Below are 23212 nucleotides of genomic sequence, written 5' to 3'. Positions count from 1 at the left end.
TTTTGGAACTCTCTTCCCGGGGAACGGGATACTAGCTTGGCCATTTATAGTTAGAGGAGACAAAGAAAATCAAACCTTCCTCTGTGGACACTTAACACTGTAATTGTTAAAGGTATCTTCCACTAAGTGGTAGAAAACATAACTAGCTTGACTCATCTTTTCAAACCTGCCACCCTCAGTGTTACTTAAAAAGGATGTGATGATCTTTCCAAAGAAGGGGCATGGAAACAGCTCCTGCTGAGCCCAAGTAGAGTTCCCAGGGGCAGGACAGCACAACTGACTGATTTTGCTACATGATCATGAAATATCATGAAATTTAAAATTCTAGTAAGTCTTTTAAGAAATAAAATTATAACCTTTAAGCCTTTACCTTAGATAGTCCTTTCTATTTTGATCAATTACTCCTCTTTTAAATACTACAGGGAAATTTGGGCTTTTCCTACTTAAAGTCTAGTGTGAATTCACCAGATATTCTGTATAAATTCAATAAGAATGGTAATTAAAATGTCTTGTCTTGAAACTGAATCTCAGGAGGCAGCGAGAATAAACAAATGTTAAAGAGACATGAAACTGTTTGTGTAACAGCCAATTCTGAGTAAATACAACCTGCTTCGTTAGGAAATGACACAAATTTGGAATCATTATTAACTTTATTTGTCACTCTTTATAGACATTGGTCCACTTCCACATGAAAAGTAGGGAGCATCTACTTCCACTTAATATTCTAGAGAATGACGTACCACAAACCATTAACAGTAACTTACACAGGGGGAAAAGTTATTAAAATAAAGATTTTATAGTCAAGCCCCAAGATGTCCCCCAAATACTGGCTTTTGGGTATCTAATGACAGGTATCTAAACTCCAGCTGTTTTTTTCCAGTTTCTTTTTAGATCAACATAGTATTTTTAATATGCACACTACGATTTAGATCATCAAACGTTCAGAAGAGGTTAAAAGCCAGCTACCCTCTGTGAATCAGATGCAGTTCTCAATCTCCTGTTTAGGGCTACTTGAAGTTTAAAAACGTTCTATCTTGTTTCAGAGATATTTACATCAAGAGTAAGACATTTACAAATGGTTCATAGTATAGAATAGCCCAAATGTCATTTTCACCTGTTCTGTGTAAGGAAGTTAAGCGCTCCTAAGTTTGTCTAATAAATTCAGTGCATTTTCCCCAACATAAATAACACAAGCTATTCTAAATGTTTTACATTTATTTCAGTGCACATTTCCAAATGTTAAATGGAATGAAATTATATTAAATGGTTATATCATATTTGAGCATATCATGGAATCTATATCACACAAATCAATTCACATCAATACTATAATTCACTCTAAAAGAACGTTACAGGCACACGGAGAACAAAATTTCTTTTTTATAAATTTAAAGTATACCATCTACTTTACACTAGAAGATTCAACAAAACAGCCAATTTCCAAACCTCTTTTTTAAGTTTGGGGTAAGGAAAGTTCAATCCATTCGAATCTTCTGGTTTGTCATCCTATATATAATGCTGTCATATCCAGGATCCATGTTCCAGATATTGTAAGAGGTGATAATTACAGCCAAGGCCAAGGCGATCATTATCCAAAGTACCATGTTGAAAACCACCGGATACTCAAGGTTATACTTATATGCAAGGTTATAGGGGCTTGATGGGTTCTTCTATGAGGAAGAAAAGAGAGCAAATCAAGAGGGAAGAATTTTAAGATAGGAAATTATCCCCATTTGGTAGCTCTGATTCATTTATCAAACATTTATTCCTAGGCGGCATTAAGACATGCTTCTACTAGGAGGAGCCAGGAAGGGGAGCCTCCCGGGAAAAGGTAAGCACACAGTGGAAGCATAAACCAGTCCAACTGCCTCAGAAAGTGTGGTGACCTCACTATTGTCGAAAGTATGCATATCCTGTAATCCAGCAAGTCCATACCCTAGGGAAACCTTCTGTGTACTGAGACACATGCACAGGGATCTCCACTTAACGCACAGAGAATGTGGCAGGTCCACACAATGGAAGCTGTGGCAGTGAGGCCTGACCTACAGCCTGTGTGACTCTGAAAACCACAGCAGGGTTCCGTCCACATATAATTCAAATGCAGGCAAACCAAACACTAGTCTTTAAGGATAAATCCATTCCGTGGTTAAGCTGTAAAGAAATCACAGGCATGACTAATGTATCAGGACAGCAGTTACCTGGGGATGGGGATGGTACAGGGACAGGACCGGGAGGTTCAGAGGAACAAGTACTGTGTTCCCTTCCCCACATGCTATATGCTTATGTGTGCTCCACTTAAAATTTTTAATTTTAAAGAGGAAAACAAATAGTTCATTCAGCCACAGCTTCATCCTGCCAGGCCCTGGTGGGGGTGGAGTCGATTCCAGGTGTGCGCAGAGGCATTGTTGGGGAAGCTTCGTTCATCCTGGCTGGAGAACAGAACAAGGAGGAAAGCAGCAGGACGAGTGGCTAGAGGCAGGGGAGGTATGGGCAATGTGGCCTTGAGCCTGTGGGCGAGGTTTCAGGCAGGAAGTGAGCAATAGGATCAGGCTTGTCTTAAAAGGACAGAGAAGAGAAAGCAGCCTCAGACCCCAGCACCTGGCATGTTGTGGGCATTTGAACATTTCCTTAAACTCTTGACACTCTCCCTCAGACTAAAGCAAGATCGTGATCTCAGTGGGAGAGAGGAGCTGGGCATTCCCATGTGTGGGAAGCTCAGAACAGGAGGCAAACACTAAAGGATTTCACCCTTGGAAACCTCTTTCTTTTTGGGGGTAAACAGGTTCTCTCTTCCTGTGCACAACTCCCTGCACCTTAGGATATTCCCAGGGCTGCACGGCTGGCGCCACAACCTAACTGTAGAACGTTTCCAATACCCTACAGAGAACCTTAAGCCCAGGGCCTTGTCTCCTGGGGACTGGGGAGATCATCTGCACAGAGCTGAGGGGCAGACACCATACACAGGAGAACGGGGCAGAACAGTGCTCCCAGGGGTGCTGGGTACAAGCCTCCTGGCTCTGAGTGCTTTTGTCTGCTAGATACTGTAGACTTCAGATTATGTGTGTAAGATGTTAATGCACTACCTTGTAGGTAAAGAAAATCCAGTGACTGCCACCTGATTCTGGCCCCTCACCACACAGACAACAAATAATTTTAGAAACTACTTTCCTAATAAGCTCATTTCCTAATAAACTCCATTTATCCATTATAAATTCCACCTAACACCTCAGAGAAGGCAAAGTAATTCACCTCTGCAAAACTGCCTTGCCAAACTCCCAAAACATGGACACCTTCTTCAAACTGGCACAGTTCTCTCCAGAGTCACCTCCTATAAAATTAGCAGGCCTGGTGGGGACAGTGGTGAAAGAATCTAGTACTGGAAGGCTCCAGTTACATTCACATCTGCCATTAAAGTATGTTGAGGGGCACCTGGGTGGTTCAGTAGGTGAAGCGTCTGCCTTTGGCTCAGGTCATGATCTCAGGGTCCTGGGGGCTCCCTGCTCAGCAGGGGGAGTCTGCTTCTGCTTTTCCCTCCCCCACTCCTCCTGCTTGTGTTCTAATAAAATCTTTTAAATTTAAAAAGTATCTTATTCTTTTTCTTGACTCCTATTTCTTTAATCAGTTTAAATTGTTTTATAGCCTATATCCATATTCTACGGAAGTTTTTGGTGGTCTAATTGACACGTTAGTAGCTACCTTGCACTCACAGGAAACTGGCTGCTCCTGCTTCATGATGTTCTGAGTTCACATTTGGGGGCACCCGCTCCACTGTGGCTCGTGTGGAGGGAATGTCCTACCAGAGGTTTTACATTTACTCCTGCTGGGCACCACAGGTCTTACCATCTTGAGACCAGGGTTTGTGTGAATTTCTTGGCCTGGGGCTTCCTAGAACTTGCAGTAAATATAAATTTGAGCCACAAACCCACATGAAGGTGGACTTGTGGTTAAGAATTCCCTAAGAGGGCAGCCCCGGTGGCCCAGAGGTTTAGCACCGCCTGCAGCCCGGGGCGTGATCCTGGAGACCCAGGATCGAGTCCCACGTTGGACTCCCTGCATGGAGCCTGCTTCTCCCTCTGCCTCTCTCTGTGTCGCTCATGAATAAATTAAATCTTAAAAAGAGAGAGAGAGAGAGAGAGAGAGAGAAAGAATTCCCTAAGAGACATTCCCATCCCCAACAACATTCCCCAACTACATGGAGCCCAACCTGCCATTTTGTCTTCCTCTGCCAGTGGGCAGATACCGGTTTCTTAGTCCGCCCTGGCTCCCCCAGTTTTATATAGAAGTGTCCATTTCAAACCCTGCCCTTCTGAGGGAGCCAGGGCCTTACTACCACTCTACTGGTAACCCAACTAGAAATGTTCCCAGGGTAGCCTGCCTACCAGTTTGACTTCCTCTTCTTTATTTGCTCCTGAAGAATGTTATGTCTTGAGAGCTAAACTATACGCTCAAAAAGGTGTTTATATTTTATCGGTATTCCTAGATGCTCTGTAGTGAGAATATTTTTTGGACTGTCCAACCTACCATACTTTTTTTTTAAGATTGTATTTATTTATTCACAAGAGGCAGAGAGAAGCAGAGACACAAGTAGAGGGAGGAGAAGCAGGCTTCATGCTGGGAGCCCGGGGTACCGTGGTACCCGGGATCACACCCCGAGCCAAAGGCAGATGCTCAACCACTGAGCCACCCAGGTGTCCCCATACTGTCTTAAATACAGGGCCTCCTACTCCCTTTAGAATGAAACTATCTCAGATCAGTCACGTCTAGATGATCTTGAATTAGCATTACCTTTGACAGTCTTAAGTCCCACACTGAGATCAATAAATGGGTCCAAAGGGGAGTGTCTCTAGATGCCTGTGTAATTGTTCTAAGCTCTCAAACCAACTATAAATAAGGTTCTTGGGATCCCTGGGTGGCGCAGCGGTTTAGCGCCTGCCTTTGGCCCAGGGCGCGATCCTGGAGACCCGGGATCGAATCCCACGTCGGGCTCCCGGTGCATGGAGCCTGCTTCTCCCTCTGCCTGTGTCTCTGCTTCTCTCTCTCTCACTGTGTGCCTATCATAAATAAAGAAAATTAAAAAAAAAAAAAAAAGGTTCTTGCCCACATGCTGTTCTGGAGTTCCCAGAGTGCAGCTCTTATCTATGCTCACATACACACATTTTGCTATGGCTGGCACCCTTGCCTAGGACCCTCTAAATGCTTAAAATCAAAGCATGATGCAGGCTGAAAACTTACAGAAGTAAATCTAATTCTCAGGAGTATACACAGCAGGTCCTGGAAAATGAGAGACTATGCCACACAGACAACATACCTCCAGGAAAAGACTCCACGTGCTGAATCCTCCACTCCCTCACATCAACGTCTGATGTCTGCTTGTAAGAGCAGTATTTTAATTATCTTATTGGCTTTGATAGACTCATCCTTAACTCAAATCTTGTATTATCTGATTACAACCCTAAAGAACTGAGCATTGCCTGGCAAAACACACATGCCTCCGTGAATAAGCAATCTAGGTTTTCACTGAAATTGTTTCCCAGATTTACTGTCTGATCGTCCATGCAGCCCACAGGTGATTGAGGATTTAGTGGGTTTTTTTTTTTTTTTTTTTTTTTTTTTTTTTTACAGTTTTGAAGCAGGGTCTAAAAATGTGCTCACCGCTTGTTTTGCCTCAAGAATAGTCCTTGTCTTCCTGACAAGAGATGTGTCAAACGACCGGACAGTCACTAACTCCACCACTGCATTCCCGCCATAAAGGTTGAACATGTCATCTGCAAACTGAAGAGTTACGGACGTTACTATGAATCGCAAACATGCATTTATGAAAATAATGTTAAAGCTCTGTGCACCTATGAGAACATATATCCACCTATTAGCTAACGCACCACATGGTCTTAAAGGTTTGATTATGTCAAAATATTCAGAAAAGTGTTAATCTTCAACATATATTCAAACATTTGAAATAAAATTAAGAAGAAACAAGTTGTTGGCATGTAAACTGGGGAAAGGAAGTGGAAAAGGAAGTAAAAATCTTCCTAAGGGGTCTCCAGTTAATCACAAACACCTATAAAGTTTAACTCATTGAAGAGCTGCAGGTAAGCAACTCCAAGGGTAGAGAGAAACTAGCACCTATTACACAACTACTCAATGTCTGGTATGGTGCAGAGTGTGCTCCTTCGAAGATTTCATAGGGTTAATGGAGACAGAGTTTCAGGTACCAAAGAAGAAAGTTCTGGCAATGGATGGTGGTGATAGTTGTATAACAATGTAAACGTACTTAATGCTACAGAACTGTACATTTAAAAAGGGTTAAAATGGTAACTTTAACTTACATATTATTTCACCACAATTAAAAGAAAAAAGTATTGTGCTGGAGTTATTGATCATTTCCTCTGCTGTCTCTGCCAGCATTAGAGACATCCCAGCACACATCTCTGACCTACTCTACCCTTTGTCACTAAAATTAGAGGTCCTCCAAAGAGGAGACTTCAATCAACAGTACTTCACTAAATAGATTTTTCCACTAAGAGGCTAAAAGTGAAATGGTATTACTCTGACCTCAGATACCCCCATCACTAATTTACCTTCTGCAGAGCATCAACAAGAATTTTGGAAGCGTCTCTGAATTGTTCAGAATCTTCCCCATAATGTTTCCCAATTTCATCCAAACCTGCCAGCTCCAGCGAATATAAATCAGGAGAATGATCCTTGGCCAGATGCTTATGTCGAGACAACTTAGGAGAACAAACAAACAAAAGGAAGTGGGTCATGTCAGACACAGCCACTTCAAATTCTATACTGAACTAAAAACTAGGCTGAACAGAACCATACCAGTGTGCCACAATATACAAATAGTCTAATCTGGTGGCAAACAGAACTAGTTGAAATGGGAGTTTCTGATAAACCCAGCACAAATCTCATTTTTAAGAGCGACTGTAAGACTCCTTGAATATTTAATAAAAGCTCTTAAAAAAAAAGCTTCTTAGTTAAAAAACCTCAGATATAAGGGGCACCTGGCTGGCTTAATTGGTAAAGCATATGACCCTGAATCTCAGGGTCAGGAGTACAAGCCTCACACGGGGCCTACATAGAACTTAAGAAAACAAAACACGCTCAGATATGGGCCAGGGCATGAAAGAACAGACAGGACCAGTTTGATCCCAGGAGAGCATGAGCCATCAGTGCTCAGAGAGCAGTTACCCCCTCCTAGAGCACTGGGCTGGCTGGCCCCCAGCAATACACCTCTAGACTCCCCCAAATCAATCCACTGAAAACTGGGCAACAACCTCAGAAGACAGCATACCAGTAAGTTTTCTTTTTTAGTCTCAGGAGGGCTCTTTTTTTTTTTTTTTTAAGAACCACTCTCACACACAAAATATACTACAGGTATATTTATTTCCTTCCTGACTTGGTTGACAGCATTAGTCCAAACTGTTATTTCTATTTTAGACCCAAAGATAAAGATACAGGAATTAGGTCTTAATGTCTTTCAAGAAATCAACAGCCAAGTCAGGACTATGGCGAGGGTGGCCCTACTCCCAGGCCTGTGCCCTTGAAGATATATATATACTATCTCTCCTAGAAGCAGAAATGAAAAATAATTTCACTGTAACAAAAGAGTTCAGAATTCCCATCACCACCAATTTCTTAACTTTTGTGGTACCATAAATCTAAAGCAGAATCAAATTTTAATTGGTCTCACTATCATTTCAAGATTCTCCGGAAATATCTTTTGGAACCAAAATAAATGAAACAAATACTAGAGTAGCTGACTTACCAAACTTGAAATATCATGTAGCACTTGCAATTCAGAAAGAAAGAGCAGATCAACCTTCAGAGGGCCAAAAGAAATAAGCATTATTTTAAATATGAATCAGAGATCTGTATTTGCCATTTATCATGCAAGGCACAGGATATATTATAAATGTTTAGCATAGTAAATGATTTTAGGCAACAGTTTTCTCCATTTGGTAGGTTCATCTCAACTGAAAATACTCATAAAATCATTTCCTAATAAAAAGGTGATGGGTCATTCTCAGTACAGTGACTACCCTCAATAGCTATATATTTGAAAAAAAAAACTATATATTTGATAAAGGTATGATAACAGAATTAGTTGAAATGGGAGTTTCAGATAAACCCAGCACAGGTCTGATTTTTAAGAGCAGTTATAAGACTCCTTGAATATTTAAATAAAAGCTCTTTAAAAAAACTTGATAAAGCATCCAAACTCTCGAGTGGTTTTCTCTCCAGGAATCAAAATACTCTTGACACACTGCAATGAGGTCCTGCCAGTGGCCCAGTCTGCTCACATTCTTTGAATACATTCCACATCAGAGAAGAAAAAATGGCGGGTCTGGTCATCCATAGTAGGTAAAGAGGAGAGGCTGCCACAAAGGTGGCATGCTACATGGTAAAGAGGGTGGTGAAGCTGACAGGGAGTCAAAAGTAAGAGTCCTTCCCTCTACTGTACTGTTGAGAATGTACTAGAAAGAGGAGACAACACATCAGAGATGGCAGTGAATAATGGCCTCTACAGAACCAGACCAACAGAGCTCCACCAATCAAGTAGTTTGTGTGACTCCTGGCCTGTCTGCCTTAACTGGTGGCAACCCCTGCAGCAAGAGATTATAAAACTATTTACTCAAGTCACAAAAAAAGTCTATTTGTTCGTGGGATTTGGGATTCATTTAAAAATTACACTAAAGAAGAAGAATCTATGCCAGCAGGAAACTGGCAAAACTTGTCATTTCCTGAAGTCAGGGGACATAAGACATGGAAAATTAGTAATGATGTTCATGTATTCATTCAATGGCGGCATTTCTTACTTCACTGTTCCTACTCAGAGAATTGAGGGGAAGTGAGTTGAGAACAGAGTTTTCTTGAAACAGGCGGTTGCGGAGCTGTCGTAATGTTACAGAGAGATCTTCAAAAACCGAGTTTGCCTTCCCCACCATATACACTCTCTGCAAGAAGAATCCAAAATTTTGTTACAGTCTGCGCATTAATTCCAATATACAGAGTATATATAAAATATATATGTATATGCAATCAATAGAGAACATATATACAATTTTTCATAAAAGTAGTTTTAAATTTTCATTAAGGAAAGCTTATCTTTTAAAACACCTTAAATAAAAACTATCACTTACCTCCTCACTGGGAGCCAACTGCAAAACTACAGGAGTTTCTTCAGAAAATAGGGAGTGAATGGAATTTGCAACACTGTCAAGACTAAAAGGAACTGCCTGAAATTTAAGAGTAAGACCAATTATCGTCAGAATACAAGGGTAAGAGAAACCATTCAGCAACAACAAAAGAGCCTTAAAAGAAAACAAAAAACCCCATCATTTATGGAAATTCAAAAGACCCAAAACATTTCCAAACACAGCCTTTCTAAAGGAACAAAGCAGGCCCTAGACACAAGGCCTCAAGTCTGTATCTCTCATACACCTAGATGGGAAGTAACTTGCCAACATGAAGGACACAACACTTGCAAAATTATCATTTCCTGGTGGTAGTTCATATACTTTTAAAAGGTTTTTAAAAATGTATTTATTTGAGAGAGAGCGAGCACAAGCAGGAGGAGTAGAGGGAGAAGCAGACTCCCTGCTGAGCAGGAGCCGGATGCAGGACTCGATCCCAGGATTCTGGGATCATGATCCAAGCTGAAGGCAGCCAGGTGCCTGGTAGTTAGTGTATTTTAAGCAGCAATTCATTTGATTTCAATATTAAGTGTGTTACAATGAATGCACATTCTATAATAAAGTATTAACTTGTATGTAAAAGAAGGTCAGAAGAATTTGAAGAATTAAATTTCACTGGAAGAGAGCTAGACCTCATTTTTCATTTCAGAATTTAAAAAATATTGGATTTAGGGTTTTTCTCTAGATAGACTGAAGACTCAGACAAGGCATATAAAGTATAAAGTATGTCACAAGAATTCTGAAGCCTCTACCCTGGGATCACATGATACCAAATTGAAATAACCAATTGTAGTAAAAATCTACTTTTTTAAAAAAATTTATTTTTTTTTAAAGATTTTACTTATTTATTCACGAGAGACACAGGGAGAAACAGGCTCCATGCAGAGAGCCTGACAGTCCCTGGGTCTCCAGGATCACACCCTAGGCTGAAAGCAGCACTAAACTGCTGAGCCACCCCGGATGCCCAGTGTTTTTGTTTTAATAGAGATTTTTAAAAAAGATTTTATGTATTTATTCATGAGACGGGGCGGGGGGGGGGGGGGGGGGAGGCAGAGACATAGGCAGAGGGAGAAGCAGGCTCCATGCAGGGAGCCTGATGTGGGATTTGATCCTGGGACTCCAGGATCATGCCCTGGGCTGAAGGCACCGAGGCATCCCTAAATGGAGATTTTTTTTTTAAAAATGAGATTTCTTACAGTGATTTTTTCCCCCAGTGATTCCCTCTACTATTAAATGGTTAGTGTTTGTAAGTAGCAAGTTAATGCTAACATGGTACAGACAGAAATAAATATAATTCATCTCTAATTTTGATGCTGGAATTTCATCTAATTCATGATACTATTAACTTATTTTAAGGGAATGCGAGAGCTGTGACTTTCCAGCCTCACTTCACCTAATGTAATGGCACTTGTTTCAGGAAAGTTGAAGATTAAAGGTAACACATCCTTAGCAATCAAATTAGAGAAGCTGCTGAGTCAGATGAGAGCCAAACTGTGAAGGAGAAGAAAAAATTATACAGAACACGAAGCTCAAAAAGGAAAAAACTCATCTGCTTAAAATCTCCTGTTTTCTTCTACTATATTAGAAGGAGATGTGTGTGTGTCCTGGAGAGAATGAAATTTCTCTATCTATAGGACTTGAAATTCTAATGAAAGGAGCTAATCAAACAGAAGCTTCATTGAGGATTAAGGGTAATTTTTTAAGATTTTGTGGATTTTGCCCTATGAGCCTTGTATTTCATTTACCACCCACTGCCAGGAAAAGTGTTAGCAGTCAATCAGGGTCAAGCAACAACATGAGCTCTTTTCACATTTTGTACTCATGTAAAATGAGGCTAGTCTTAAAAATCCTTAGTTTTTGACTGCATGCATATTAACATCTTAATAGCATTTTGGATTTTTATATATTTTAAAGGGATCCTCAACAATGATTTTCACAGAAATCGCATTCTTAATAATCTTATTACTAAGATAAAAATATTTTTAAAATCTGCCTTTTGGAGCCTCAGTGTCCATCGAAAGATGAATGGATAAAGAAGATGTGGTATATGAATACAATGGAATATTACTCAGCCATTAGAAATGACAAATACCCACAATTTGCTTTGACGTGGATGGAACTGGAGGGTATTATGCTGAGTGAAATAAATCAATCAGAGAAGGACAAACATTATATGGTCTCATTCATTTGGGGAATATAAAAATTAATGAAAGGGAATAAAGGAAAAGGAGAGAAAATGAGTGAAAATATCAGTGAGGGTGACAAAACATGAGACACCTAACTCTGGGAAACGAATAAGGGGTAGTGGAAAGGGAGGAGGGGAGGGGGTTGGGGTGACTGGGTGATGGGCACTGAGGGGGGCACTTGGTGGGATGAGCACTGGGTGTTATGCTATATGTTGACAAACTGAACTCCAATAAATAAATAAATAAATAAATCTGCCTTTTGATTTTTACTGTTTCCTTTCATTTATTCTGAAATTCTTTGTTTCTTTAGCTCAGTAATTTCCAATCTTATAAACTAATGCATGCATTTAAGCTATAAATTTTCCTTTCCTTACCACTTTAGCCGCACCTCACTATTTTTAAGTATATGGTACCATTCGTTGATATTCACTTCCAAATAATTTCAAAACTTCCACTGTGATTTTCTTTTTAACTTTTGAATTATTTAGTAGGAGTCCATCTATTCCAACTAACTTTTCCTGTTGATTAAAAAAAAATTTTTTTTCAAGAGATGGGGCACCTAAGATGGCTCAGTTGGTTAAGTGTCCCACTCTTGATTTCGGCTCAGGTCATGATCTCTGATTGGTGAGAACCAGTAGGGCTGTGGGGGAGGGTGTCCCACGCTCAGCTGGGAGTCTCCTTCTCCCCCTCTCCCTCTACCTTTCCCCCCAGCTCCTATGCTCTCTAAAATAAATAAATCTTTTAAAATTTTATTTATTTGAGGGAGCAAATGAGAGAGCATGAGCAAGGGGAGGGGCGAAGAGAGAGGGGAAAGCAGACTCCCTGCTGATCCCAGACCTTCGGATCACGACCTGAGCCATGACCTGAGCCAAAGGCAGACACTTAACCGACTGAGCCACCCAGGTGCCCATAAATAAATCTTTTTTTAAAATTTTTATTTATTTATGATAGTTACACACAAAGAGAGAGAGAGGCAGAGACATAGGCAGAGGGAGAAGCAGGCTCCATGCACTGGGAGCCCGACGTGGGATTCGATCCCGGGTCTCCAGGATTGCGCCCTGGGCCAAAGGCAGGTGCTAAACCCCTGTGCCATGCAGGGATCCCACCATAAATAAATCTTTAAAAACAAATAATTTTTTTCTCAAGAATCATATAGAAAAAGGATTATACATACAGTTTAAAGATATGAAGAGTTCCATTAGACTATGAAAAATAAAGTTTGCTCCATTTCTCATTCCCAAGGCCCCCACTTTCAAACAGTTTCCTTTTCCTTTTGCCACCGTTTCTAAATATGTTTAGTTACTACATCTTGATTTTTCCATTTTAGAGATCATCTATTTATTGATTATAGAGAATGAGGATTTAGCTTTCTTGCATCACACAGCCCTATCCCCCACCACATACATGCTGTCACCTTCCCAATAGTCATAATTTTCATTGGATCTATCATTATTATGATAATATAAACTGTATTCTCAGCCTGGCCTTATACTGGACTATCACTGCTTTTGTTTTCTTTTTAAAGATTTTGTTTATTTATTTAGAGAGAGGGAGAGAGAGAGAGAAAGCATGAGCGGGGTGAGGAACAGAGGGAGAAGCAGACTCCCCACTGAGCAGGGAGCCTGATGTGGGACTTGATCCCAGGACTCTGGGTTCATGACCTGAGCTGAAGGCAGACGCTTAACCGACTGAGCCACCCAGGCGCCCCATAGACCGTCACTGCTTTTTGGTTCTTGCTTTTAGTGTCTAATGGGAATGAGAAATCTGCTTTCTACTATCATTCCTTTGTGAAGACAATGGCTTTTCTCAAATATCTTTTAAGATTTCCAGTGTGCTTTAAACCTGAGGGGTCATCTATTTTGTTTTTATCATTTCCAAATGCGTTTTTATTTTCTTATTATTATTTATTGAAGTATAGCTGACATGCGGTATTGTATTAGTTTGCAGGAGTACAACATAGTGATCTGGTATTTATACACATTATGAAATGATCCCCATGGTAAGTCTAGTTACCATCTGTCACCAAAGTTATTGCAATATTATTGAGTATATTCCCTATGCTGTACTTCCCATTCTCATGACTTTTTTATAACTGGAGGTTTGTACATCTTCGTCCCCTGCACCTATTACCTCCATCCTCCGCACCCTTCCAAATACATTTTTTTAAGGTATTGTTTTGTTATCATCTTCAGATTTAACTGCATTGTGGTCAGAGAGGGTGGTTTATTTAATATGAATTATTATTTGTTGAGGTTTGCCTTGTGGCCTAGTACATGGCCTTCTGTATTCATGTCATGTGTGCTTGGAAATAATTTATACTAGACCACGGAAAGTCTGAAAAATTCCCTCCCAAAATCATATAGACCAGTCTTACAATGCCATGAAATTAGAAACTGAAAAATTTAAAAATATTTGAAAATAACCCACAGGTTAAACACTTCTAAATAACTCATGGGTTAAAGAAATCACAAGATAAATTACAATATTCAGAGGTATCAATGAATGCACCACATACCAAAAATGTCTTCTACCTGCCTCAGTTTCTTTTTATCCCTTCCTTGAACCTCCTCACAATTTTAACATATGTATTTTAAAATCTCCTTGAGATTGGTCTGTTATCTGTAGTTCTAAGGGTATGAATTCAATTTGTTGCGCCTGCAGACTCTCTCATGGCATTTTTTTCTTGCAAGTGCTTTGTGAATTACTCTTCAATTTTTTTTTTTTTTTAATCAAAGCAGCCCTGGGCTGTGGAGGCATCCGTATGGGGTGGGTCATGTGAATTTGGGGCACACCACTCTGCACAGCCCAAGCCTGGGGTTCTGATTTCTCTTAGGGGACTCTTTGGGTGCCACTGCTCAAGAGTGGTAAGCCAGCTCCTCTGGTGTGTAGCTCTGGGGCAGCTGGGGTTTTACTAGTCCCCCTTTTGAGAACAAGACAGCATTTCACAGCCCCTGGGTTTCTGTAAGAAACATGAAACTCTGGCTCACCACTGTAGCTTTTGAGCTTTCCATGCCTGTCTGGCAGCTCTGTGTACCCCTTGCTTGAAAATTCAGCTACACACATGTTTTAGTGACTTCTATGTGCTGGCAATGGAAGGAGGGCCTCTCACGATAGCTCATCCAGCCACACTATCTGAAAAGCCAGTGAAGGAGTAAGTGAGCCAGCAAAACAGACTCCAGTCTCCTACTTACACAAATAATCAAATAAAAGTCAGAAGGGAAAGTGACAAGATAATGCCCAAGAAAATGTGGACAAGAAAAGTGTGCTTCAAACATAATTCATAATGACAGCTCGACAAGATTAAAAATGGGTGCCTTTAATTTTTTATAATAAATACTCACGTTCTCCAAAGGGTATGAAATGACACTGCCTGGGGGTAGAGCGAGTTTGTCCACTCCCTTCACCATCACCATAATGGTAGCCCGAGGACGATGGAATAGGTCACCCACTGCAAGTCCTGGCCAAGAAAGGTCCTAGACATTGTAAAACATGAGACGGGGCTTACTTATCCACTCCAGAAACCACCTCCCCAACAACAGGTACTAAGCAGAGTCAAAGGGTTCCGGGATAACACTGGCAATGAAAATTCACAGGGGAGGGGGGGCGGGCAGGGGAAGCAAATGTTTAAGGCAGTAGTTGCAATCTCCTAACCAGGGATGGGGATTTTGACCTCCTTCATATTCTTAAACTTCTACAGATCTGAAACAACAAAGTCTAGTAGTAAGTCCTCCCAAACCTTTTGTGGAAGAAAGCAGACAAGTAAACAAAATGTAGATCCTCTTCAAATTCCAGATTACATACTCTTCACAGAACCAGGGGCGAATCCCCACTCCCTACCCCATCATTTGCCCTTACTGACAGCATGGCTTTTCTCTTTCATAAGGACACAGCAAAACTGCCATTTAAAGTCTTCTCTTTAGACTAAACTCTTCATAAATAAAATCCCTCCTAAAAGCAGCTCATGTTAAGTTACTAATAATCACTTCTCAGGGTTATTATGACAGCCAAGGGTAGTCAAATTTAAGTCTATAAAGAAGTAGGTACAAATTTCATCCTTAAATGTAAACAGCCAGTCTTGTTCCCGTAAGGAACTCGGGACCACCCACAGGCCCAGTAGAGAGGCAGCTCCCTTGCAGGGTTTCAGGCTTCAAGGGAACTCAGGACCTAAGAGGAGAGTCCCTTTGAGTGACAGGTGATGTCTAGAGACCACATCAGAAGCACCAGACTTAGGAAGTGGGAAGAGAGAGCAGACTACATCCCCTCTCTCCATGCCCTTAACTGAGGACCTCTCGTGACAGGACCTACACCCCTTTCACTACATCATGGCAGCAGCCAAATACTCAACAGCTTATGGCTTCACTGTGGGGAAACCAAGGTCCTAGGCATTATATTCCACAGCTACTGACCACATTACATTCTTAAACTCTGGCAAGACGCATGCACATTTTATCATTCATAATAGATTGGAATAGACTGCACGTTTGTCTCCCCCCCCCCACAGGTTCATGTTGAAAGCTATCCCCCAGTGTGATAGTATTAGGGGTAGGCCTTAGGGAGGTGATTAGGTCATGAGGATGGAGCCCTCACAGTGAGGTTATTAGTGCCTTAATAAAAGGGACTCCAGAGAGTTCTCACCCTCTCCCCACCCTGTGAGGACATGAAAGAAGTCAGCAGTCTGCAAATTGGAAGAGGGTGCTCACTAAGAATCTGACTGGGCTGGCACCCTGATCTTGGACTTCTCGCCCTCAAAACTGTGAGAGAAAAATTTCCATTGTTTATAAGCCATCCAGTCTCTGGTACTTTGTAACAGCAACCCAAGCTAAGACCTACATCTACTGTGTACTGACAAAATAAGTAAAACTGTACATCCTATTAATAGGACAGATGCATTCTCATATACAAAGAACATCACTACTATGAATAATTACATGATTAATGATTTATGATGATTTGGTTTCATAAGCCAAGTTTGTAGCACATCTCCAAATCTCCCCGACTACAAATAAGTTTTACCTTTTGTAATCTCTACTAAATATACCTATGTTTGCTTCTTGGTTTCTTGGGCTATTGGCAGAAAAATCAACAAAAATACTTTTAGAAGCAGCTCCCAATATTTTTTCAAAAATACACATACTTCTTTAACAGAGAAGCCCATGGACAATGCAGCCACATCTGGGATTCGGTCTCCTGGTATAGGCCAATTTCCATCTCGGAAAACAACAGACCCTGGTGATCTTAATATACTGAACTCGCTCCCCAAAACACCTGGAAGAAAACAGATTAATAAGTGAATGATCAACATCATATATCTCTTACGCCCATGTAGAAAATTATTAAATATAAAACTTGTTTCCAAAAAATAAAAAATAAAACCTGTTTCCCCATTCTCCACTGACTTAGCATACTACATGTTATTGAACAAAGTGCTGAATCCCAAACATCAACAAATTCTTTTTCAAAGTATTGCTCTAAGAACCCAAGTCCATACATTGGGTTGTCACAGAGGCACAGTTATGAAACACAATTCTCTCAATGAGCTAGATACCTTCCTGCAGGTGGCCCTTAAACAGGGGCATTTGGCACATTCAGCAAGAGTTAGAAATCAGTGGCATGGCTCCAGAATTTCAAAAGCAAACAAGGGGTGCCTGGCTTGCTCAGTCAGAGGAGCATGCAACTCTTGATCTCTAGGTAGTTGGTTCAAGCCCCACGATGGGTGTAGAGATTACTTAAATAAAACTTTAAAAAATAAAAACAAAAAGAAAGCAAAACCCTGGCACAGACTAAAAAGGAAGAAACTTGAAATCTCTAAAGTATTTCTGCCATCCACCTTCTCTTCAAAATGCAAATTCTTAAGACTCCTAGTGTTTCACTCTAAAAATTGAGCAAGTTAGTATATCTTCAGATAGAGCAGATCTCTTTTTACAACCCATAAACAAACCTAGCAAAATGAGGACTGTCAAAGGTGAGGGAAGGGGGGCCCATGTTACTAGTCAGAATATAAGCACTGCAGACTTTAGAAGTAGTCTAGAAAATAGTATTTCCAATGGGTTTATCAAGAGGCTGAGAACAAGTATTCTGTAATAATATAGCCAACAAGTCTAGGGGTAGGGAGTCTGAGATTAAGAGGCAAAGGATGAGAATAAAGGGACTATGTGATAAACCCTCCAAGGATGAGGTATCTGGCCTCTTCAGCCATTCTGTGTTAACCTAATGATGTCTAGCTTAGACAAGGACAAGTAACTTATGGAAACTTTCAGATTCCTATGAAATATTAGCTCCAAGTCCAAAACAAATCTTGGCCATGCTTACTTAGTATGGGAAAATTAGACTTTAATAAAGCATCACTGTTATTCTCTTGACCTAAGGAAAGTACCACTTACAGGGTATGGGAATAAAGTTAGAAGCAACAATAAATGTTTTGGTGTTGCAGTATTGACAGTAAATAAAAGGCCTCAGGATGGTGCTGATACAACATGAAGAGTTATGAGTTTCAATTCAGCGCAGACCAGAGCAGGATTTCCAAAGTGTTCTAGCCAAAGGCAGGTAGAAAAAAAAATTAGAATGGAATGGCTGTCTCTAACTGATAGACATCTTGGTTCACTACACTAGTGGTTATTGCAAACGCTAAGGAAAATGGGGCAGCAAGAGACCTGTACTTTCTAAGTATCATACACATTTAAAGAACCTTGTTTGGATCTGGAGATAGTCCTGTTTTGTAATAGGGCCCTATTCACTCAATCCCAGCAAAGAAAGCTCTACTGAATTATTTTGCCCCAACACTGTAGGTAGATTCCCCACTTTGGTGCCTGCATGACAGTCCTTCAGGAGCCTCAGGCTATAGAAAAACCTTACAGCTGTGGCCTAGACTGAGAAACTGTTGCCTACTCCAGATTTCTCCTGGATACCTGACAGGAAGTCTCCCCTTCTCTACCAGAATATAACCAGTCAAGGGGGACACTGCCTCAACTTACAAACCCAACGTTTGCCAGCAGTCATCTCTACTGTCCCAACATTCCAGTCCCCTGAAAAGTTCTTCCTTGTACTCAATTGAAATGAGCTTACCAACTTCTTGCATCTTATCACCCCTGATTCAGTCTTACTAGATAACCTCATCCCTGGATTCAAAAGAGAGCACAGGAATCCTGCCCACTGCCTGCTTCCTCTCCGCACTATAAATTTATCAGCACCAGCTCCCAGGCTTATCTCCTCTCCCTCCAGATGCTGGCAGGGCTGTCCTTCATCCAGGCTGACATCACCCCCGAATTCAGCCTTCTTAGGAACCTTCATTCGCTCACCTATTTGTCATTCAATGTTCATTATGCCACTATCCTGGGAAAATGAGGATCAGGAGTTAGGTGGCTATATGGTTGTAGGCACAAAAAGCTGGCCCTGTAAAAATGTAAGCTCCACGAGGGCTGGGATTCCAGCTTGTCTTGTTCACAGAATATCCCTGGGGCTGAGAACAGTGCCTGACAAATGGGTGCTCAAGAAATAGTTGCTGAGTTCATGAGTGAAGCCATGCCTCATGCTACCCACTTCCCCCTTTCAACCGGCTCTTTCACTTCAGCATAAAAATACGCTTTAAGTGCTCCCCTTCTAAAATGACAACCACAAAACCCCACCTCTACCAGCCTCTGCTTCCCTTCCGAGGAAGGGTCCTGGAAGAGCCACCAAATCACCATCACTGTTTGCTTCTTTACTTCTTCATCTAACACTACCATCTAACCCACAGCTACTGACCCCACTGGGCCACTGATGCCATTTACCAAATCCAAAAGACAATTTTCAGCCCTTATTTTATTTAACTTCTCAAAGCACCCATCCTGGGTAACTCTCTCCTTGAAAATTTCCTGCTTTGAGATGCCTAGGTGGCTCAGTGGTTGAGCATCTGCCTTTGGCTCATGTCGTGATCCTGGGATCGAGTCCCACATCCGGCTCCTTGTGGGGAGCCTGCTTCTCCCTCTGCCTGGGTCTCTGTGTTTCTCATGAAAAAAAAAAAAAAACAAACAAATAAAATCTTAAAAAACAAAACAGAAAATTTCCTGCCTTGGCCCTCATGAAGCTAGGGCCCCTGTTTTGTTTCCACCCCCCTCCCAGTCCCTCTGGCAGTTTCCCCTCAGTTTCTTTCCTTTCCATCCTTTAAAGCAGTGATGTCCAATTTTTAAAAAATTAATTAATTTATTTACTAAAGATTTTATTTATTTATTCATGAGAGACACACACAGAGAGGCAGAGACACAGGCAAGGGAGAAGCAGGCTCCATACAGGGAGCCCGATGTGGGACTTGATCCCGGGACTCCAGGATCACACCCTGAGCCGAAGGCAGACGCTAAACTGCTGAGCCACCCAGGTGTCCCCTGTCCAAACTTTTTAGATTTCAATTCTTTTGGTACAAAATTTGACAGCAGCTCCAATATACATATATTTATTTATAAAGTACACACTTGTAGAATAGACTGTACATTCATAATATATTACAAAGCACACAAAACCAGAAACTTTTTAAAAAGGATGAGCTATTTGTGTTGTATTCTTCCCACTGTAATCATAAGAAAACATCAGAGAAACCTGAATTGACTGATATTCTACAAAATATCTGACCATTACTATTAAAAAAAAGTTGGGGGGGGGAGCTAAAAAAGCTACAAATGGAAGTTCTAGTACCCTCTTCTGGCATCCTAACAGATCACCGAGCAAACTCTACTTTTGAGATCTGAGGGCTCTGTTCCTGACCCTCACTGCTTTCCTAGTCTATATCCCTCTCCCTGGCCGAGCCTATCAACTCCTCAGGCTGCAAACGCCAAAAACACTGATGGCTCCCAGACTTTTATTGCCAGCCTAGATTTCCCTGGAGCCTTAGACTTACATACCCAACAGCCTGCTAATAAGCATTTCCTTCTAAGTCCCATGGGTCCTTCAAACTCAACAGGTTCCGAACTGAACTTACCATCTTTCCACATGCTCCTTCTGTATTCTCTATCTCGACACCATCTTCCAAGGCAGCTGCTCACACTGGTCATCTTTAAATTCTTCCTCAGCCCCACAGCCAATCAACCATTGAATTCTGTCCATTTTTTTCCCTTATCTCACAAATCCTCTTCCCTCCAGGTCAGGTGCACACTCCCGGACCCTTACCAGGCTTCCTAGAACTGGCTGCCTGATTACCTGTCACACTATTCCCTGGGCCAGCTTTTCTAGCACCTTTTCAAAATACCAGTGGGTTTGTTCACTATCAGCTTAACCACCTGCACTTACTGCCCAGAGCTTTTGAGACAAAAACTAAAACAGAACACCCAAGGAACCTCACCAACCTTACTTCCTGGGAGCTCTCCAGCTCAATCCTTATTCGTTCCAGCCCCACCAAACTATTGGCTCTTTTGCTCATATCTCTGCTCATACACAGGCCATTCTGTCTAAACTGCCTTCCCCCACTCCAATCTTTTCCACATATTTGCCCATGAAGCATCACCCCCCACAACAAAATTTCTATCTCCCATTTTGGGCTAGAGGGTAAGTATCCTTTCCCTTTGGGAACTCCCACGGTACTATGCTGTGATCGATGAACAGTGGATGGAATCAATAAGAGAAGAACAAAATAGGTCCTACTTTTGACCTCTGGGGCATCACTGGCCACATCAAATCCCTCTTCCACATGACACTGTTTCAAATACCACCTGTTTGCCCTTGGCCTTCCCTGTTTAGGATAAACATCTGAATTTTTTTTTTTCAAATACTCCTCTTGACATGGTATTCATAACACTAGTTCCCTTCCTCTAGTCTCTCTCTGGTTAACACCATTTTAAAGGATTTACGTTTTTTCTCAAATAGAGAAGTCTAATCTCTTGGAGATGTTTTCCACTAAATCACATTTAGTCATTGTGGAAAATAGTAATTTAACCTCATGTGACAAGACCAAGCAATGCAGAAACTGACAAGGTCAAATTCTTAGTCTGTATGAACTATACTCTAGGTAGGAAAGCATGTTCAAATCGTGTACAGAAGCAATTACTTTGCTTCAGACCAAAAAACCAAAAAACCCTAAACCTCACTGAACCAAACTATTAGTCACAACATTAAAAGATGGGATTTCAACAGATATTCAGTTAAATCACAGTATCAAAGGGAAGATTTTTTTTAGATTTCAAAAACTACATTTCAAACAAATAAAAACACCCCTCAAAATAACTTACTAGATAGATCAGGATGACCCTTCCAGAGCCAGAAGCAGAAATGAAAGGAACAAAAGAACCCTAAAACCCTGGGAGTATGAAAATAAGTATAATTATCAACACATGACCCCGAGCACACCTCCAGGGATGGAGATTTCAAGAACGTCAGATTTCAAGAATGCCAGTGGTCTATACCCTCCTGTTGAAATAAACCACCATTCCAAAAGTGGGTGGAGCCTCCCACAGATTTTTAAGCTATAGGTTTTAAACAGACAGAGACCAAGTTGTTCTCAATCTGGCCTTTTGTTTGCCACTGAGCCCCCAGTCCAGGTCCCCATCATTCCTACGCAGTAGGCGCATTTCTGTCACTTGTGCCACAACACACACAACGGAAATACCCATGCCTTGGGGCCAGCTGATTCGGGTTCAATTCCAGCTTTGCTGCTTCCTACCTGTGGGCTGTTGGTAATGGATTTAGGCCTGATCGCCCTGTAAAACGAGGATGATGTCCTCTTCTAAGGACTACTGTATAATTAAACGAATTACATGATACACAGTAAGAGGCCAAATATTAGCGGACTTGGTGAACACTAGGGAACCTAGGTTCCACTCTGAAAGCTATCATTTACTTGACATGTGACCCTAGGAACGTGACTCACATCTTAGTTTCCAAATCCTTAAAATGGAGAACCCTGACAAACTACTGAGAGGTACTTTGAACTTGCCTTTAGAAAGAATCCTACAAAACCAGTTACTCCACCTCCAACTTCTGTATTTGAAACATGTAAGGGAATAGAGGGGACTTCACCAATTACTGATGACAAACGCTGGAAAGGAAGACACCAGAAAAATGCCAAGAAACTGACGCAGCATCTGATGGCAGCTCATAAGTCGGCCTTCCCTTCCTCGCCGAGGGCTGCGGTCACAGTTAATTGAGAAACGCATCCCGGTGCCTCCGGAGCCGGAAGAGACCGGCGACGGGACCAGTGGCCGCGCCTTCCTGGAAGAGGCGGAGGGTGGAGGCCGGCTCAGGTGCCCCTACGCGGCCTGGCCCCGCCCCGGCGGCCCGCCAGGCCTCGCCGCCACAGGTCGGCCCGACCAGACGGCCGAGAGGGAGGCGGCTGGGGTGAGGCCGCCGCCGGGCGCCCGCACTGCGGCACCCGCCCCGCTACCGCCCACCTGGGGCCGCCCCCGACCCCCGGGGCTCACGGCCACCTCCAGCGCGCCCCGGCCCTCACCCGCCGCCAACAAGGACAGGAGCACCACGAGCGCAGCCATAGTCCCGCGGTGGCCTCAACAGTGCAGGGCGGCACGGACGGGACCGGCTGAACGCGAGCGACCACCGCAGCGGTACGGGGTGACGCGCTCCGTCTCGTCCCGACTCCTTGAGACCTCCCCGTCGTCGTCTCCGCTGGGACGGCTGCCGCCTTCTCCGCCAATCGCTAGCTACGTCGCGGCCTGCGGGAGCGACGTAGTCCAGGGAACGTCGGCCTTGTGGGCGGGGCCTAGCGTGATGGATGGAAGGCCCCGCCAATGGTAGACAGCGGTTGGAGAGTCGGGCGGCTCCGCTCCCCCGGCCCGTGACCACGAGTCACGAGACGGAGCGTAGGGCAGGGGGTCGGGGACGTGGGGGGGATGACGAAGCCTGTGGAAGGAT

The 23212-nt window shown here is 42.3% G+C and overlaps 1 protein-coding gene across 2 annotated transcripts; it reads right to left on the bottom strand.

Moving 5' to 3' along the window:
• Window positions 1-631: 631 nt before the first annotated feature.
• Window positions 632-22981, bottom strand: ATP6AP2 (ATPase H+ transporting accessory protein 2). 2 transcript variants are annotated; one of them, XM_041741846.1, is made up of 9 exons: window positions 22794-22981; window positions 16521-16651; window positions 14728-14859; window positions 9147-9242; window positions 8823-8960; window positions 7772-7825; window positions 6579-6728; window positions 5653-5772; window positions 632-1670 (listed from the first exon to the last, which is right to left on the bottom strand). In XM_041741846.1, exons 1-9 carry the CDS (start codon window positions 22831-22833, stop codon window positions 1476-1478), a joined length of 1056 nt encoding a protein of 351 aa, XP_041597780.1. In that variant the 5' UTR covers window positions 22834-22981; the 3' UTR covers window positions 632-1475. The 2 variants fall into 2 exon arrangements, with proteins under 2 accessions (XP_041597780.1, XP_041597781.1); XM_041741847.1 differs by lacking the exon at window positions 22794-22981 and having other exon boundaries at window positions 16521-16688.
• Window positions 22982-23212: the final 231 nt, after the last annotated feature.

The sequence above is a fragment of the Vulpes lagopus genome, chromosome X (assembly GCF_018345385.1).
Source record: "Vulpes lagopus strain Blue_001 chromosome X, ASM1834538v1, whole genome shotgun sequence".
Lineage (NCBI taxonomy): Eukaryota > Metazoa > Chordata > Mammalia > Carnivora > Canidae > Vulpes > Vulpes lagopus.
This window is presented reverse-complemented; position numbering and strand designations above follow the sequence as displayed.

Bases quoted from the DNA above. Each gene is read 5' to 3' on its own strand.
- ATP6AP2 (XM_041741846.1), bottom strand. From the start codon at position 22,833: ATGGCTGCGCTCGTGGTGCTCCTGTCCTTGTTGGCGGCGG. The intron at 8,961-9,146 runs GTAAGTGATAGT...TTCTTCTTGCAG, and splicing joins AGTTGGCTCCCAGTGAGGAG to AGAGTGTATATGGTGGGGAA. The intron at 1,671-5,652 runs GTGAGCACATTT...TCTTCCTCATAG, and splicing joins TTCTTGAGGCAAAACAAGCG to AAGAACCCATCAAGCCCCTA.